We start from the raw sequence: 19,352 nt of genomic DNA on the forward strand, positions 1-19,352 counted from the left end.
CCCCACCCCTACCACTGATGATTGAACCCAAAACCTTAAGCATGCATGGCTAGGCAAGCACTCTACCACTAGGCCCCATAATCTGCATTCTAACAGGAACCTAGGTATGCCATTAAGGAAGCCCTAGTAAAGAAAAAGCCATCTTGGAGAGCCAAACCATCCATGAGCATGCAAAAGGTTCTGATAAGGCCTGTAGCAACTAAGCTGTTGAGCGGTCTTCACCCAGGGTACCAGGCTCTTGTAGATTACTCTGCTTTTCTTTGGTGAATTATGGATGTAAGGTTTCCAATCAATGAATAATTGAGAAGAGTGCGAGTCTTTCTATTCCCTCAGGCTCTGAAGTCTCTGTGAAGGAAGACTCTGATGCTGACCAGAACCAGAGTGATGACTGTGACACTGAGGCATCACCTACCAAATCTCCATCAACACCAGCATCAGTCAAAAGCAAAAACTCTTCAGGTACCATTCCCCAGCGTGGAGCTGCAGGCAGATGTCCAGGGGAGGAGAGGGCCACAGGGCAGATCAAGGGGAAGCATGCCCGTATTGCCACTTAAGTTTTATGAGTGATTCCTCCCAAGGAAGGAAGCTTGCAGTTCCCAAGCTCTTGCTCCCCACACATGGGGCAGCTCAAATCCCAGAATCCCCTACTTTCAATGCCTGGGAAGAAACAAGGAACAAGACTGCCTGGCTTAGAGCAAAGGTTCCTGAGCACACTGCAGCCCTGGCTTCGTGGATACAGCAGTAGATCTCAGGAGAGCCCATTTTTAGAAGCAGGCATTGAGGCCCAGGTGTGAGTGATGACTATAATCCCAGCACTTGAGACACTTGAGAGGCTGAGGCAGGGAAATGGGGAGTGCCAAGCCAGCCTGGACTAGAGAAAGTTCAAGACAGCCTGGGCAACTTAGTGAGAGCTGTCTTTGACACAGAAGGAGTCAGAGGAAGGGGATGAAATACTATCTCAAAGAGTGAGAAACAAAGAGAGAGAGTTGATCTCAGAAAGAAGGGGAGGAGACATCTCAGAAAAAGAAGGGAAGGGAAGGGAATGGAGGGGAGGAAGGGAAGAAGGGAAGGGACAGGACAGGAAGGGAAGGGGAGGAGAGGGGACGGGAAAGGAAGGGACTAGCTCAAAGTCTTTAAAGCAAGCCAGTTGCTTTAGAATCCTCTAAGATGAAGCCAAAGGGTTCTGGAGTTGACTCCATGGCTATTTGTCATCATTACCATACCAAACGTCTCCACGTTTATATAGCTTTTTGAACTTTCCTCTGTGATCTTTTTGTATCCACCTTTGGACATATCCTTACAGTCCAGAGGAGATCCCTAAGGCTCCAGAGTTGAAGGAACTTTCCTATGGTCACACAGCCAGTGAGAGGTGGGGAGAATTTCAACCCAGGTAGAAGATCCACACATGCAATGTTATCTTAGTCTCACCATACTCATAACTCTGTCAATATGAATTGTGGCCATCAGAATTTTAGTGGGCTATGTCAGTTCCCAGTACCCTGAAAGCAGATGGCTAATGATGCCTTCCTCAAGCAGGCCTGGGCCCAATAAGGCCAAGAAGTGACAGGGCTGGAAGTCTTAGAAAAAGAGAAAGGTGGCTCCCTGTCTTCTAAGCAACAAGAGGCTAGCTGAGCCTTCCTTCCCTGGGACAGCTCTAGGAATATTGTGGCATGACTCTTACAGGGAACAGGGCCCCCCACACTACCCCCTGAACCCCTCTTCAGCCCTGGGCATAGAGGAAGAACTTCCACTCTTGAGGTTGGGCTGTCCTCCAGCTGCCTGAATGTCTGCCAGGACTGAGGAATGGCTGAGGGTCAGCTCCCTCCTCTCCACAGAGTTCCCACTCTTTAACTACAACAACGGAGTCGTGATGACCTCATGTCGTGAACTGGACAACACCCGCAGTGCCCTCTCGGCCTCCTCTGCCTTTGCCATAGCTACCGCGGGAGCCAACGAGAGCACCCCAAAGAAGGAGAAGTTTCAATATCGCAGGATGTCCTTGGCTACCACAGGTGCGTAGACATCTGTGCTTGTGGGTACTCCCTTCTCCATGAGACCTTCCCTTCCCCAGGTGTTTAACGTGCGTTGTAGATGCCATGGTGGGTCCTTCTACAGTGCCTCTGGAGAGCCCCCTGCTCCAGCAAGCTATCCTCATTCCCTGGACATGAAGCCTTGCTTCCTGTTATTTGCCCTGTTGACCCCTCCTCTCGTGGAGGCTGGGATGGAGCCCTTCTCTCGGCACCAGCTAGGCTCTGCACATCCAGACCTGCAGCCAGGGCTACTGCGTGTTTAGGGTGCAGCCTGCTCTGCACCCTCCCTTCCCACATCCTATTATCCATGAGATAGTCTTAGCTGTGTTGCTTGTCCACCCCGAGAAAGGTGGCCTTAGCTTATCCACAACCACACACACACACACACACACACACACACACACACACACACATACACATATGCACCCCTACATTTACCCGCCCCTCTATGTGCTTTGACATGATGCTACCCACAACACCCCACTCTTTCCTGCAGGCCCTGCCAGTGCTATCCTGCCGTCCTGGAGTCCCATCCTCCCTCCCCAGTCCCCTTTGGTCCTTGGCCAAATTCTACTCCAGGCAAAGAACGCCAACCGAGAGAGCCCTCGGCACCCACTTCCACAGCAACGGTTCCACACCAAAGGTTAGAGGCAGGGGGGGTTCCTGGAGAGCTCTGGTCTGGGGTGTCCTGTATAATCTTGTTGGTGGAAGCTGCCTGAAGGGTATGACAAGAGATTGGGTGCTGAAGAACCGCATCCCCCTGAGGCTTCCCGGCCTCTCATTCGGTTCTGAACCCAGTTGCTAAGCGCTCCCTTCCAAGGCGCTCAGACAAACTATGTCTGCTAAGCAAGCTCCACCTCCTGCCCCTCTCTTCCTCCCCCACCAGCACTGCCAGGGTTTCCCCCTGACCAGAGAAATGGCGACAAGGAGTTTGTGATCCGCAGAGCGGCCACCAACCGCGTGCTGAATGTGCTCCGCCACTGGGTTTCCAAGCACTCTCAGGTGGGTGGGACTGAGTTCCTGAAGCAATTGCTTCCCCCCCCCCACTCCCCACCCCCATGGCAGTAAGTGATGGCAAACAGTAGTAGGTCAACAGGAAGGGGGTCCTGTTTTCCTGGGGGAGGGGGGTGCCTGCTCAGATTTCCCAGGGCAGGGAAGCAAGGACAGTCAAGAAGACAAGGGGCCTGTGTTTGGCCACCCGTCTGCAAGTAGAGTACAAGCAGGCTTGGGCCTCCCTGACTTAGGGGTACAACAGCGAAGGGGTGGTCTTGGTCTTGTCCCAGCGCCCTGTGCCTCGGAGGCTTGAAGCCCCACGTGTGGCCTTGCTGGAAGTAGGGACAAGATGAGGAAAGCAGGCAGCCACCATGGGCAGACATAGAAACTCCCTCCTTCAGCCTGGCCTCAGAATACTGCAGGAAAGCTTGGTAACTGTAGCCAGAGCTGCCTGCCTGTCTTCCCACAGGACTTCGAAACCAACAGTAAGCTCAAAAGCAAGGTCATCAGTTTCCTGGAAGAGGTCATGCATGACCCAGAGCTTCTGACGCAGGAGCGAAAGGCAGCGGCCAACATCATCAGGTAAGAGCAGCATGGTCCTCCTGCTTAAGATGACCTGGCCCTGCCCTATACCTCCATAGCAGCCAGACTGGGCAGGAGGTATATATCAGGGTAGATGTCAGTCTCAGACATCTGGGAGCCATGCCCCTTACTCTAGGCTCAAGTATGGAATGGGTGCTCTGTGTACTTATCCCTCTCTCCTCCCCACCCCTCACCAGACCTTGATGTAGCTAGGGATGTCGCTCAGTTGGTAGAGTGCTTGCACAGGCCTGGCTTCAATCTCTGGCACCATATAAACAGATTGTGGTGGTGCATGTCTGTGATCCCATCTCTCAGGCTGTAATCTCAGCACTTGGGAGACAGAAGTATGTGAAGTTCAGAATCATCCTTGACTACACAGTAAGCCAGCCCGGACTACATGAGACCCTGTTGGGGGTGGGGACATATACCACTTCTCCATGTATGTCCATGGCTGCTAACACCTGTTCAGCGTGTGCTATCCAATGTGATAGGTACTAGCTACATACAACTATTTAAATCTCAGTGAACTAAAACTAAATACAATAAAATTGTGTCCCTCAGTCCCCAGAGCTTCAGTTGGCTAGAGGCTTTCTATCTTAAACAACATGGGCCAGTCCATCTCCTCACTATAGAGAGTTCCATTGGATAGTGCTCACAGGCATTCAAGGGATGTCTGTTGGTTTAAACTCAGTTATAATTGTTTGTCCTCAGACCCATGCTGTGCATGATCCCTAACCTGCCTCTTCTAGCAGAGGTCAGGGTTCAGACAGTCCCACATCTGAGCTACCTTAGCCAGTGACTCACTGTTGACCAGAGGAAGGCCCTTAGCCAAACCTCACTTTCTCCTCTGTAAAATGAATGAACCCTGCTGGCTTCCAGGGTGCAGTAAGCGAGATGGTGCATGCGGCTTCTCAGAAGGTAAATAGCATAGACGCACTAGCACCCACAGTCTGCTCTCATCCTTCCCACTCACGCTGGCCTCTCCAGTCCAGGCTGGGGAGGGCTTCTCCTCCTTACGTCCAGCAAACCACTTCTACACCCCAGTCATTGCATCAGCCCCAGACTTTATCCCAAATGCAGCTTGGGCACTTTCTACTTATAACCCAAGTCTCCAGCCTCTTTCCTAACCCAAGGCCCCGTCCATGTCCAGGTCTCATCACTTCACCACAGTCCTAGGATACTATGGCCCTCCCTCATCTGCAACACTTCCTGTGTGCATGCATGCATGTGTGTAGAAAGAGAAGAAAGAAGACATAGACAAAATGACCCAGAGAGAAACTATAAATGCAGTGCCCACAGGCATACTCATGCACACAAGCAGTCCCAGCCCTTGGTGTCTCCCTCCAGGTTCTCCTGGGGGCTGGGAACACTGTGTCCAGCAGGACTTCTTTGCCTGTCGGCCCTCAAGAGAGCCAGTTCTCAAAGTGTCTATTCCCTGGGCTGGTGTTGGCTTATAGGCCTGATCTCCAAAGTTCCACTCCCTTCAGCCGGTCCCTAAGGACTTCTCACTGCTTCTCTGTGCACACCCCAGATCTATCCCTTGGTCTGTCATCGAGAGCCTACCACTCTTCCCACCCATATTCTCACGCCATGCCTATAAGTTCTATCATAGAAATTGAAGATTTGGTCTGACTTGGGGAGCCGGCCCCCAGCTCCCCTCACTTTCCACTAATGCTCAGAACTCGCCCTAGTTAGCTTGACCACATCCTCCCTCACTTCTCACTCAACACAATCCCATCTTGGGTTCTTGGGCCTCCATTCTACTGTGTCACATTATCTTTGGGCCCTCTGACCAAGCCAGGCCCGAGGGACATCCCATCTAGAAACGTCTCCTGTTCACTCTGGTCTTCCAAGTCAGACACGACTCCACCATGTGTATCCCATCTTTCCATGTGCACACAGAAGTGCTTGCCACAGGCCCAGGCTGATGTCAGAGGTCCCTGCCCATGTCTCTCTGGGTCCCAGCACATACATACACAACAGTGTGCAGGAAGTTCAGAGGTTAAGGAAGGGACCTGTCCCAGACAGAAGGATCAAGAACAAGTCAGTAAAGCAGAGGGGGGACAAGGGAAGCAGAGAGAAGCAGGGCCTCTGGGTAACGGCAGTAAGCAGGGGTCAGAGGTTGTGGAAGACCGGCCAGGTAGGGAAGATCTACAAGAGAGGTGTGCTGGGGCTCACATGCTTTCTTCTCCCTAGGACTCTGACCCAGGAGGACCCAGGCGACAACCAGATCACACTGGAAGAGATCGCACAGATGGTGAGCAGGATGACCGTCTCCCCTGATCATCAAGGCAGTGTCCTCCTCATTGCTCCATGACCCCCCCCTGACCAAGCACAGTCATCACCTGCATCCATTTCCTGTGGCTTTGCAGCTAAGGGCCACACAGTAGGCAGTGTGATCCTCCCCCTGTCCTGGAGCCTGAAATCTGAAGACGTAGGCGGGGCTATGCTCTCCCAGGAGCTCCAGAGGAGGACACTTGCTTGCTTCTGCCAGCTTCCGGTAGCCTTGTGTACCCTCAACCTATGGCTGCACCACTCTAGTTCATGTCTCCATGGTCCTGGGGCCATTTCCTCTCGTTTACCTGTGTTGTCATCCTTCTGTGCGTGTCGGTGTCCACTGTGTCCATGTTTCCCATCTTACAAGGACATCGGTCATGTTGGCCCACCCCAGTGGCCTCACTGTAAGTTCATAGCATTGGCAAAGATTCCAGACAAGCACCAGGGCCCAGGAAATTGCTCCTTTATTGAGGAGCAAAATACAACCAGTAAATGCTACTTTCCCTTTCTTCATCCACTGTGCCTCCTCCTCTGCGTTACACACCCCGCTTCTCTCTGTCATACTTCTCAAGGGACAATCCTTTGATGGATGCCTATGTGCTGGACCACATTAGATTCTGAACGACTCCAGATCCAGCTGACAAGAGGTCATCTTGTCAATGATGCTGAAAGTTTGCATCATTACCCTGTTTTACAGATGAGGCAGCTGAGGCACAGAGATCTAAATCACTCACTCAAAGGTGTGAGTGGGAAGTGGTAGTTAGGCAAGCTGTTCACATTCAGATTCAGCTAACCCCAGAGAAAAACTCAAACCCTACACCCCACCACCCCATCCTGAGGAGTCACGATGTGCTCACCAAACCTGCCCTGAAATGACAGGACCCCAGGGGAGAGTTGTGTTCACCATGAAAGAGCATCATGAGCTTGGGGTGGCACTCCATATGCCGTAAGAGATTGCTGGCCTCATGTACTTCCAGCCTCAACTAGGATACTCAGAATGCCTTTGTGAACCCTGCCAAAGTTCCTGGCCACTGAATGATGATGGTTGGAAATGCTCAAGACAGACTCTGACCTCCCCAGAGGTGGGTTCTGTGTCATCAGCTCAGCTCCAGGCTGACGAGTGTTAGCAGAATCCATTGTAAGGGCTTCGGACTCCAGGCCCTGGCTCCTGTCCCTTTTCATCACTCAAGACTCATGGAGAACAGTACCCCATCCACATTCTGGCCCAGGAATAACTCTGCCTGGCTGGTGATCCCCGGAGCCCACACAGCTCAGTGACCTGCCAGGTCAGGGAGGATGGTGTGGCACCTCGACATCACTTACTGCAGATTGATCCTCTGGGCCCAGAACACTGGAATGGCCTCCCCACCACTTCCCCAGTGTAGAGAATGCCCTGTGCTCCTGTTTGCCAGCCGGGGCCTGACTGGAATGTTTACACTTCATGAGTACAAGGGCCCTTTTCCTTTGTAAATGGCCTGAGGCTCTTCTAGAACAAAAGGTTATTGAGCCCCATATCTGTACATATCTGACAGGTCCCCAGAGACTTTGAGTGACAGACAGGTCCATCTTAATGGAGGCCAGTGACTTCAGTGGGAAGGAGAAAATTGGCTTGGCACATTATTTCTCACAAGTCTTTCTGGAAGGTGATGGAAGTTATCACTCTGACCTCTACTTCCAAAGCCACTTCTTGAAGACCTGGGCAACATCAAAAGTGAGAGAAAGGTCACCTGCCCCTATGAAGCACCCATAGCCACTGGGCCACTGGACCACACCCCAGCATGGCCTCCTGGACTTTTCTGTGACCCTCACAGGCCTGCCATCCTGGACCCAGCCCTGAGAAACCTACACAGGACCCTCAGGAGTGACTGTAGCTGAGCTGCCCCCCTTCCGGAGGGTCCATCCCCAAGAACACACAGGAGAAATGCCACCACAAGGGTCTTGTCCTCCAACCCAGCCCCTGCTGCCCTCATGCCCACATCCCGCTTTGCCTGCCTAAGAACTCATCCTCCCCAGAGGCATTGCGCTCCCCACCCCCACACTCCTGCACCTGGGCTTCTGGTCTCTGCCCTGGTGACTCTGCCAGGAAACACCCATGACTGATCTGCCACCACACAGAATCTATTGTCCCCTGAGTCCTCACTCCGTGAAACCCCTGAGCCTGAATCATGTCGACAGGTCTGCATATGTCCAGTGTCTGCCACCAGCCTAGCAACACAGACCTCACTGATGGCAAAAGAAATGGAGGGGGAGGGGGAGCAGCAGAACACTCAGCCTCGAGGAATGGCATGTTCTCTGGGTGTGGGTGGACCCCACTTCCTCTTCAATCCGTGCAGACGGGCCACTTGGGCACTCGGCCAGCTGCTAGGACTTCTGGGTGCCGTGGCGTGAGTGTAAGGAAGCAGAGGTGTGCAGGCCCACCTCTACCTTGTAGGCCTCCCTCTACTCTTGAATGACCCAGCCAGCCACAGTGCACAGGAGACCTTTAATCTGACTCGACCCTCAGTGGACCTAGGCTCCTCCCAGCACCAACACAGCTGTCCTTTCCTCTCCTCCCCAGCCCCAACTCCCAAATCCAGCGGACCAAAGACTTCTCTGTATTAACTTCCAGCTAGCTCCTTCTATGGGTACCCCCGTCCCTGACTAATGTTTCCTAAGGGTGTTCCATGGTCAAGGAGGCCCAGGGGATAGATAATCTTAAAGGTTGTTTGTATGAGTGAACCTCGTAAGTCAGGGACATGGTAGCCAACAGCTGTCTTCTGCCCACAAGACAGGAACACTGCCCTAGGTGCAAATCATACCCTGGAACCCACAACCCACGTCTACTAATGTGTTTCAAGGAAAAAAATGTGTTGAACCCACCTAGGACCAGGCAGAACCCAGAGGAAGTGGCCCATCACAGCTGGGATCAGATACCCAGGCTTGCGTCCCCGCCAGCCTGTTTCCATCTGAGCAGCTTGAGCAGGGTTTGGCCTCCTTCCTACATGTAGGTGACTGACTCCTCCAGGGAGAGTCCTCCAGAAGCACAGAACACACACACAAGGGTGCAATACGCAGTGGGGCCCTGCTTCCTCACTGTTATCCCAAGTACCCACCAGAACTGAGAGGAGGGTCTCCTCAGAAAAGTGTCGAAAGCCAGGAGGCACCATTGGCCTGACTCTGCCTTTGCTCCCTCAGGCAGAGGGCGTGAAGGCCGAGCCCTTCGAAAACCACTCGGCCCTGGAGATAGCAGAGCAACTGACCCTGCTGGATCACCTCGTCTTCAAGAAGATTCCTTATGAGTAAGTGGGTATGGCTGCCTGCCTCCTCTCCCTCCACCTCCTCCTCCCTCCTCCTCTTCCTCCCCCTCTCTCTCTTCCTCCCTCCTTGCCCTTTTCCTCCCTCTTCCTCCCTCCTTCTCTCTCCTCCCCCTCCTTCCCCCTCCTCTCTCTCCTCCTCTTCCTCCCTCCTCCCCCTCCTTCTCCCTCCTTCCCCTCCTGTCTCTCCTCCTCCCCCTCCTCTCTCTCTTCTTCCCTCCTCTCTCTTCCTCTCTCCTCCTCTCTCCTCTTCCTCCTCCTCCCTCCTCCTCCCCCCTCCTCAGCACATCCCTGACTCTAGCCTGTGAACCTCTCCAAAACTTGGAAAGAATGGTCTTCCCCTGCCCTCTCTTTACCTATCACCTGTAAGCACCCACCTGCTCCCCTTATACATACTTTTCCAGAAGAATCCTCTTTCTGGGGGTGCAGAAAGAATACATGTTTATCTGCACACAGGCATGAATGTGTGTGTGTGTGTGTGTGTGTGTGTGTGTGTGTGTGTGTGTGTGTGTGTGTGTGTGTATACAAGCCCTAGGAACACATTTCAGGATGGCTCTTGACTTTGGTGAGGCCTCAGGCCTGCTACTGTCTGCCCTGCCTTGTCTTCAATCACACTGGATTCTCTGTAATCACAGTCCTATGTCTCTCTCTTATCTAATAACCAACATGCATCTGTGAACCACTGTTTTGTGGTGCTCCTTAGTGCATTCTAAGTTAAGCTGGTTTTCTTTTTTATGTTTAAACCTGAACTAAGCATCCTCCCAACCAAGGCATTTCTCTGAATTTCCAATAATTCTTATATAATTATTTCCAACCATTGTCATCACCATGTCTAAGGCCACACATTATTGGAGCATCCTTTAGTTTGCCTTCCAGGGGCACATGCCCACAGGCATGAGTACAGCCTCACCTAATGACAGGGTTGGCCTGGAGACTTACGAACCCCAAGATGTGGAAGTGGTGTTACTACTGCCTCTCTCCAGCAGCAAGAGCAGGAGAGATGTTCATAGGTGTCACCTCCCCATGGGGGCACCAACCTGTGGGACTTCACCCCAGCATCTCTTCTGATCACTTAGAAGCATGGGAAGTCCATGGCTTACCCATTAGGTTCCCTGTACTAGAACACACTGCTTGGAACTGGTTTTCAGTTCTTTTATCCACTTACCCTCTTGGGCCCCACCTTTTTCGGATAGTGTTGAGAATTGAACCCAGGACCTTGCACATGCTAAGCACACATTCTACCACCAAACTTCCTTTGTGGTTATCTGCCACCTCTGTTCTGAAGACGATCTGCTCCAAAGTACTAAAATGTAGAAGCAAGATCCATAGCAAAATCTGGTATGCATACCCGCTTCACAGCTTTGCTGGGCCATCTCATACCTCATCTCCTTTCAGTCTTATGATGGTCCCAAGAGGAAAGTGTTGCTGTTATGCTCCCATTTCACAGATGAGTAAAGGACCCAAGACACAAAGTGTGGCATAGAGCTGGGCTTGAGCTCAAGGTTCCTTCCTCTCTGGGCCTCTGCCGAGGGCTGCTCCCCTGTAAATGATCACCTCAAAAAGCAAAGAAGTGACCCCACACTGAATGAGCAAGGCAGAGCTCATTTCACCTGCTCTGGGTTTCTCTTTCCTCCCTGCAGGGAGTTCTTCGGCCAGGGCTGGATGAAGGTAGAGAAAAACGAAAGGACGCCATACATCATGAAAACCACCAAGCATTTCAACGACGTGAGTACACATGTGCGGGCAGTGCCTTTCTGCCAGGCTTTTTCATTGGCAGGTCCACCAAGGGGCTGAGTAGAGGGCAGGCTGGCACCACACCTCTGCCACACCCCTGTGTAACCAGAGGCAGCTTGCTTCGTCTCAGTCTTGGTTGCTTCACCTGTTAAATGGATGAACATGAAAGGGCCACCTGAAGATCAGCTGGGACAACCATCCAGAGCCATCAGCCAGCAATGGCTCCTGAGGAGCTTCCTCGGGCCTGTGGTCACCACAAGGAGCTTCTCCCAAGAGTAGGGTCGTGGCAGACCGGCAGCAGAAAGGATGGAAAGAAGGAAGGGTTGGACAGAAAAGACCAAAATATTCTTGCCGTGTTTCTTACTTTCTTACCTCATCTCAGCCTTAGAAACAGGCAAACTGAGTCTGGAAATGGCAGGCAACTTCCCTCGGATATGAAAGTTTACTGAAACCCTTCTGACTTCCCTAAATGTTTTCTAAGAGTTTCATCTACATGATGATGTAACGTCCTAGCCACCATATTACCTTTCATGATTGGTAAGAAGGCTCAACAAGTTAACCCTGAAGACCCTAGAGGCCCCGGAGTTGCTGAGAACAAGGCTGGGTAGCATCTAATATTTCCCATAGCTGCCTGGGACCATGCTCTGTATGCATAGCAACCTCATTTAAATCCTACACCCTAGGAGATGGGTGCTTCTCTCACATTCAAGATCCTGAGAGGCTGGGGTTCTCAAAGGGTATGCTGATTGGCATGTAGCAGCACGTGTGTTTTCCATTGATGTACGATAGAGCAGGACCATATGGGAGAGAAAAAAATGCCCCTGTGTAGACATTTATAACCCCAACATTCAGGAGGCTGAGGCAAGAGGGTTACAAATTCAAGGCCAATCAGGTCTACATAGCAATAGCTTATCTCAAAATAAATAAATAAATAAATAAACCAAGGGGTGGGGGATGTGGCTCATTGTTTAGGTGCTTACCTAGCACATACAAAGCCCTGAGTTGAGTCTCCAGCACTGAAAAAAAAATCTCTCCCAGCAATTTCTCTACATCCATGGGACGCGCCTTCTCCTAGTCTTGTGCCAGCCCTGAGAGCATTTGCACATGGCATCTTCATTCTCTGAGTTTAATCAACACAAGTAAAGAGCCTTTTATGGTCAGAGATGGGAACACATGATGTCACTTGTCCTTGCTGCCTGGCCACAGACAGCATCACATATCAACCCCATAGGGGGTGGGGAGCAATGGGTCCCTGACAAACATCATCCAGGAGGGCCTTTGTCAGCCAGAAAGAAATGAGGAAGCCACAGTATTGCAGTGCCGGGGAAGGAGGAGCCTCCCGGCCCTGGCACTCTGTGAACCCAGGATGGAGTAAGCACAAGCCAGGAGCAGGATGTGTCTTCATTGATACTGTGTAGTGGGCACTGTGGGAATGACTTTAACCCATCTCATTTAACCCATGACACTGACTCTATAGAGGAAGAACCCAAAACTGAAAGATTAAGTGGCACTGCCCATGTGACACAGCAGAAAAGTCCCCCTTTGAACCACACAGTCCTCTGGAGGCTACCCCGTGACTGTTTGGCACTTGACATCTCTGTTCACATCCATCGCCCTGTTCAGAGACAGAATGTGTACCTCTGCGACAGGGGTATCCTAATCTCTGACATGACTCAATTTTCTATTGTCTAGCCCTTTGCTAATTCTCTGTCCTGTTGACTGGCACTGGCCAGGTCTCCAGCACTAGGACCAGACTTGGGTGAGACAGGCATGCAGCCCAAGGTTGCCCCAGCTCTCTCCAGGACAACGTGGAATGGAGATGGAGACAGTGGGCCTTGTTCTTGCTTTTACAGGAAAAGCTTTTAATCTTCCCCTATGTAAGGGGAGATGAAGTTAGAAATTTTCCTTTTTATTCTTGAATGCCAATAATGAATGTTGACTTTTTCTTTTTAATTTTTTCTTATTTATTTTAATGTATATGTGTGAATGCCAATAATTTTTTACCATGAATGCATATTGACTTTTTTCTTTTTAATTTTTTCTTATTTCTTTTTAATGTCTTTGTGTGTATGCCTGAGTATAGTTATGTGTGCCACATGCATGAAGGTGCCCACAGAGGCCAGGGCGGGCATCAGATCCCCTAGAACTGTAGTTACAGATGGTTGTGAGCAACATGGCATGTGTGCTGAGGACTGGATCCAGGCCTTTGAGAGGGCAGCAAATGCTTTTAACCATTGACTCATCTCTCCAACTCACACACAACTTTTTATTCACTGTTTGTTCTACAGCTACTAAGATGGTCATGTGGTTCTTCGGTCCTTTAATCTATTGATATGGTAAATGAGAATTACATAGTTTTTCTAATCCTCAAAGATCCTGTGCCTCCAGTACAAACCCAAGGCAGCCATGGTATATAAACAGCTGGGTACCTAGTTTTTTTCTTTCTTGTGTTGCCCATCTCTGGTGCACAGCACAGTGGTGATGGGTTTTGTAGAATAAATTAGCAGGTATTCATTTTGTTTCTCCATCCCATGAAGAATCTCACCGGCCTGCTCTTTTTTCAATGTTGTTCTTTTTTTTTTTTTTTTTTTTTAAGTTCTTTTTAAAAAGATTTTTTTTGTTCCAGTGTATTCTATATGGAAAGATTTAACTACTTAAACTTAATTAGTATATAGAACACACACACTGTTTTATGTGTTATCATTCCCCCTAATTTCAATAGTTCTTCATAAGTCCATACTAAAGTTCAGCATCCCAGGCAACAAGAAATATCAGTGGGAAAACCTGCTGCCAAGGCGGATAACCCGAGTTCCATGTCTGGAACTCACATGGGGGAAGGAGAGGACCAACCCCCTCAAGTTGTTCTCACATGCACTGTGGAGTGTATCACCCACCTTCCTGCATGCACACATACACACAAAAATAAATAAACAAATGTAAAAAAATTAAAATTCAACAGTCCTCCTTGGCATCCATGCCATAGTAACTACTTTAGAGAAGGTTTCTTGGTGGTATAGCTCTACTTGTATATACATAGTTGCCTTTAACGTCTTTATTTTTCCAATAACAAGTCATCGTTTCTTTTACCTTTTGAAAGATTTTTTTAATTAATTTTTGACTATCATACAAAGAAATGAGCCTCATTGTGATGCTTTCATACATATATATTTAGGTACACACACACACACACACACACACACACACACACACACGACTTCATTTACTTTCTACTTTAAAATATTATAGATTCAAGGCGACGTGCAGGGAAAGTAGACGTTTCCAGCCTCCCCAGCTCCTTGCCATTCCAGCTCCCTGATGTTCGGGCCCCAGCTTCCACCCTGTTAGCCACTCCAGTTCTAACTCACATGTGATTTGTTTGTGTGATTGTGATTGTTGGCAGGGTGCAGGATTCCAAGGAGGTCTGGTCTCCTGCGTATGTGAGACCAAGTGTGTGTCCTATTCCAGAAGAGAATATGATGGGAAGTTCCCTCAGAGCTGGGCTTGTCATAACTGTTCATTCTTCCAGATGAACTTTAGAATCACTCTGTTAAATTCCAAAGCAATTTCCACTGGATGTTCAATTGGTTTACATTGTACTCATGGGTTAGTTATGAAAACATGCTACTTATATTACCATTTGGCAATATAATCTCTTTCACTGTTACTTAAGCCTTTTACATCCTTTGATAACCTTTTTTTCCCATGCAACAACCTACGTGGTTTTCATTAACTTAAATTCCAAGATAATTCACAGATCTCTTGTGATTTTGGTGATAAAATCTTCGTCATTATATTTACTTGTTTGTTTTTATTTTATTTTATTTTATTGAGGTAAAGCTTTACTGTGTTGCTCAAGCTTGGGAATCCTCTTGCCTCTACCTCCCAAATGCTGGGATTACAGGTACATGCCTCCATATTCAGCTTCATTGTGTTTTTAATTGATAATCACTGATTTATAGGAAAATGTCTCCTTTTTATATTAAGCCTTTGTTCTGACAGCTTTCCAGTTTATTGTTTTGGGGACTTTTAACAAGAAATTGTGTCTGCAAATAATGGTGATTTATTATCTTTACACTACTTATGCCTCTTACTTTTTCCCTGTCTTATTGCATTGGCTTAAAGATCAGTAACTTGATTGCTTCAGAAATTATCCGAAATGAGGACATCAATGCAAGGGTGAGCGCCATTGAGAAGTGGGTAGCTGTGGCCGACATATGCCGCTGCCTACACAACTACAATGCCGTGCTGGAGATCACCTCCTCCATGAACCGCAGTGCGATCTTCCGGCTCAAAAAGACATGGCTCAAAGTTTCTAAGCAGGTGCGGGCAGGAAGCTGGCACTGCTGCCAGATGGGCCTGGGCTGGGTGTGGAGGCAGGGAGACCGGAATCCAAGGATGTGAACAAAGGACTGAGCTGAGGGTCCACATTTCCAGTGGACCTGTGGAACTTCAGTTCCTCCTTGGGCAATTAAGACTCCGCAGTGGGAGCTGGGAGGCAGCGATTATTGGTAGTGCTAGTCTTCTTCTTGGTTTGGGACAAGAGTAGTAGCTTCCTAAGCTGAATCTTTTTGGGTGATAAAGTTCTCTACACTAGGGTCCTGAAGGACAGCTCATAAGCAGAGCATGCTCTGAGACACTTCAGCGCTTCCTTGGTGAACTTGGTAGGTATCCCAGTCCTGGTTTACATGTCTGCAGGAGGATAGACAACCCCATCAGAGATAAGCGAGCCTCTAAAGGCACCTATAATGTGACAGTGGTGTCTGTGGTCTTTCAGCTGAGAGAGCCTTGCAGGACCCAGCATTGCCAAGAGGCCTGTCTGCGGCACTCTAGTTCTGTACCCCTCCATTGTTTCTCTTTATCGCCTGTTTCTCGTTATCTTCCTGGAGCCGGCAGCAGGTAGTAATCTTACCCACTAGCAGGCATCAGCTCCATAAGTCTTCCTACTTCCGCTAGTAGCCAAGCCAGAGTTGGGATGCTCACTCTTCTGTCCTTCTCTGCCCCGGTTTTCAGCTGAGCTGTAGAGTCTGTAGGAACACTCACCCCCTTACACCTCAGGGAGGCTGGACCTCCTCCTCATTGGTGCATTGGGTGCCCAGAGTTAGGGCTGTGGGAGCAACTCCAGGAAAGAATGGAATCTGGGAGCTTCGGGGACAACTGGCCACACAGACACATACTGTCATAAACAGGGGGGCGGGAGTGGACCTGCAAAAGCACAAAGTCTTCTGAGTCACTATGGCTTGTCAAGGTTCAGACAGGGTTATTGGGAGCCCATTCCAGGTTAGCATCTTACTCCTCCCTCCTTGTACTGTTGGATGAGGGCACCCTTCCCATGGCTCCTCCAGACTAGGCTTCACTTCCTGCCCCACCAGACTCTTCCCAGAATGCACATGCTGTATTTCTTGACCACATTCTTCAGCATCACTCTCCTCGTGGAGTTGGGGGATATGGGGATACACCATGGCCATTCTGAAACCTTCCATTCTCTTCCAAGAGCAGTCAATGTATGTGGCCTGGCCTGTATTCTAGGACATCATTCAGAACCAGGAGCCAGCAGACCTGGTCGAATCAAAGTCAAAGATGCCTCTAGCAACACATGCAGGGCTCAGCTTTAGATGCAGACTAAACTGGATGGCTTCTCCTCCAGCCTGTGCTGTAGTTACGCATCGACACTGTGCTTGGCTCCAACGGCTTCTGGAAGACCATGTCCACAGCCCTGCCAACAAAAGCCAAGTTCCTTATCTGTCTCTCTGCAGGCAGCCTGTGGACTCTTGTGACACACCAAGATGGCCACATTTCCTAAAGACCCTGCAACACAATCTTGTTTGTATCACTTTCTTCTGTGTGTCAGCCCGATTCAGTAAAGAGTGACATCAAGTCCGCTCCGGCCCGACAAGAGAGTCAAGTAGACTTTGAAGTTTTTTTGTTTCTCCTTTCTGATTTCAGTTCCCTTACCTGTCATCTTTCAAACAATCTCTGTCCCTTGGGGAAGTGTCCAATGTGGCTCTCCAGGACAGCAGTTATGAGGGACGGGCCTGTGGTTCTCCGCCCTAGGGAAGTTGTGCCTGTAGGGACAAAAACCTGCCTTCAGCTCACAATATGTCTTGGTCTCTTTGGGAGGAAACATTCTTCATCACTTGATGTTTTCTCTTAGATAAGCAGGAAGGGGAGGTATTTTGGAGGCCACAGGAGCATCTTTCTTCCGGACACAGGCTCTTTGCTTGGTCCTTGATTCCAGTGACATATCAAAAGCATCCCCCTTTCCATCCTGCTAGTGTCCACATTGAGCCAGAAAGCCTTAAGATCCAGGAGCCTAGCACCCCAGGGAGCACTAGAAGATGGGAGCTCCTGGCCCAGCCTAGGCACGTGACCTGGCTTTCAAAGCGAAACACAATGGGAAAACTTCATGATCTCCCAAACTCTATCCTGGATAGAGTGTGGCAGCCCAGAGAGGATCCGTGTATACAGTAGGCACGAGGCTGTGGAAGGAATCAAACCGTGCCCTGCTCAGAGCCAGAGTTTTTCCCCAGGCATCTGAAATAGCCTACATAGGGCCAGTGAGATGGTGTGGTAGGTAAAATGGGTAAAGTTTAAGCCTGGTGACCTGAGTTCAACCCCCGAGCCCATAGTAGAAGGACTCTTGAGGTATGTCCTCTGACCTCCACATACACCTACAAATCACACACATGCGCGCGCGCGCACACACACACACACACACACACACACACACACACACAGCCTGTATACATGTACATGACCTCAAAGTATGGGTACCTCTTTAGCCAGAACTACATTGACTAAACCTTGTGATCTAGCTTCTCTCTTCCCAAATCTACCATATCTGACCTAGTGTTTCCCTTAGGGAATATCTGAGGAATGGGAATTTGCTCTTGTGTATGCTGAGTATGGGTGACAGAGGCTGAGGAGGCCCCAGATTTGGTGCTAAATCCCCACATCTGACCCAAATCCCTCTTGGGTCATTCCTCCATGAGTGGACATGGAGAGGAGGAAGGTACCATCCTCAGAAGGACTGGTCCAGGTAGTCACCAAGACCCTGTTAAAGACTGGCCTAGGTGGCTGGGCAGTGGTGGCGCACGCCTTTAATCCCAGCACTCTGGAGGCAGAGGCAGGCAGATCTCTATGAGTTTGAGGCCAGCCTGGGCTACAGAGTGAGTTCCAGGAAAGGCTCCAAAGCTACACAGAGAAACACTGTCTCGGAAAAAAAAAAAAAAAATGGCCTGGGAATGTGGGCTTTGCCAGAGTGCTGAAAGCCAATTCTAAAGGAAACTCAGAGTCAAATGCCTTAGCTTGGATGTGGATTCAGTCCTTCTGTCACACGGCTCTGTCTTCAGGTCAGAATGCATTTGTGCTTTGAGCAGGGTCAATCTAAACACCAATTCTCCCTCTCCTTCTAGCTACGGAGCCAAACAACCAATGCCCCTATCTTCTCTTTCCTCTCAAAGGATACACACTGAACATCCATCAGCATGAAAACTCACCCTGTCATGTTCTGTGACTGCACACATCACGGCCTGTGACTGTGTCCCTCTAGGGATGATTAATACTCCCAGTCTTGTGATGCATGGCTATCCTCAGCACAGTTTCTCAGCTACATTCTGGATTTTGAAGGCCATGTCTAGAAAGGAAAAACTAATCCCTCCCATCCTTTCATAAATGAGGGTATTGGGAGGCTGGAAAGATGGCTCAGTGGTTAAGAGCACTGGCTGCTCTTCCAGAGGTCCTGAGTTTAATTCCCAGCACCCACATGGTGGCTCACAACCATCTGTAATGAGATCTGGTGCCCTCTTCTCTCTGATACCCTCTTCTGTCATGCAGGCTTACATGAAAATTACATAAAAATACATGAATAAACAAATCTTAAGAAATAAAAAATAATAATAAGTGAGGGAACCGAGGGCCTCAAAGAGACATCCCGTAGACCAGACAGGGAAAGGAACACAGAGAGAGACCCAGGGCAGTGCACTCCCCTGGGGAGGTAGCTGTTTGTTTGTTAGACAAACCCAGCTGCCCATACTCTGCCCTGCTCTCATGTAGCCCAGGCCTGACTGATCATTTCACATATCCTTTGCCAAGGATTTCATCCTTTCCACCCAGGCCTTTCTTGGATGATCAGCTCCTCTGCCATCCATTGCCTCATTTCTCGACCTTGGATAGCATTCTTGGCCCATCAAAGTAAAGGTATGGCCGGGCGGTGGTGGCGCACGCCTTTAGTCCCAGCACTCGGGAGGCAGAGGCAGGCAGATCTCTGTGAGTTCGAGGCCAGCCTGGTCTCCAAAGCGAGTTCCAGGAAAGGCGCAAATCTACACAGAGAAACCCTGTCTCGAAACACCAAAAAAAAAAAAAAAAAAAAAAAAAAAAAAAAATGGTCAGAACCGTTCATTCTAACTCTTAGTTCTTTCCTGCTCTAAATGTAGGCCCCCTCAAG

At 49.6% G+C, this 19,352-nt stretch overlaps 1 protein-coding gene across 1 annotated transcript in view; it reads left to right on the top strand.

Annotated features, from left to right (window-relative positions):
* Window positions 1-19,352, top strand: part of Rasgrf1 (Ras protein specific guanine nucleotide releasing factor 1) — a 114,442-nt gene that overhangs the window by 84,402 nt on the left and 10,688 nt on the right. Inside the window, exons 17-25 of the mRNA XM_028865955.2 lie at window positions 334-459; window positions 1,836-2,012; window positions 2,527-2,673; window positions 2,917-3,032; window positions 3,493-3,605; window positions 5,802-5,862; window positions 9,057-9,160; window positions 10,816-10,900; window positions 15,032-15,229. Coding sequence (XP_028721788.1) covers window positions 334-459; window positions 1,836-2,012; window positions 2,527-2,673; window positions 2,917-3,032; window positions 3,493-3,605; window positions 5,802-5,862; window positions 9,057-9,160; window positions 10,816-10,900; window positions 15,032-15,229 — 1,127 coding nt within the window. The remainder of the gene's footprint in view (window positions 1-333; window positions 460-1,835; window positions 2,013-2,526; window positions 2,674-2,916; window positions 3,033-3,492; window positions 3,606-5,801; window positions 5,863-9,056; window positions 9,161-10,815; window positions 10,901-15,031; window positions 15,230-19,352) is intronic.

Source organism: Peromyscus leucopus, chromosome 7 (assembly GCF_004664715.2).
Source record: "Peromyscus leucopus breed LL Stock chromosome 7, UCI_PerLeu_2.1, whole genome shotgun sequence".
NCBI lineage: Eukaryota > Metazoa > Chordata > Mammalia > Rodentia > Cricetidae > Peromyscus > Peromyscus leucopus.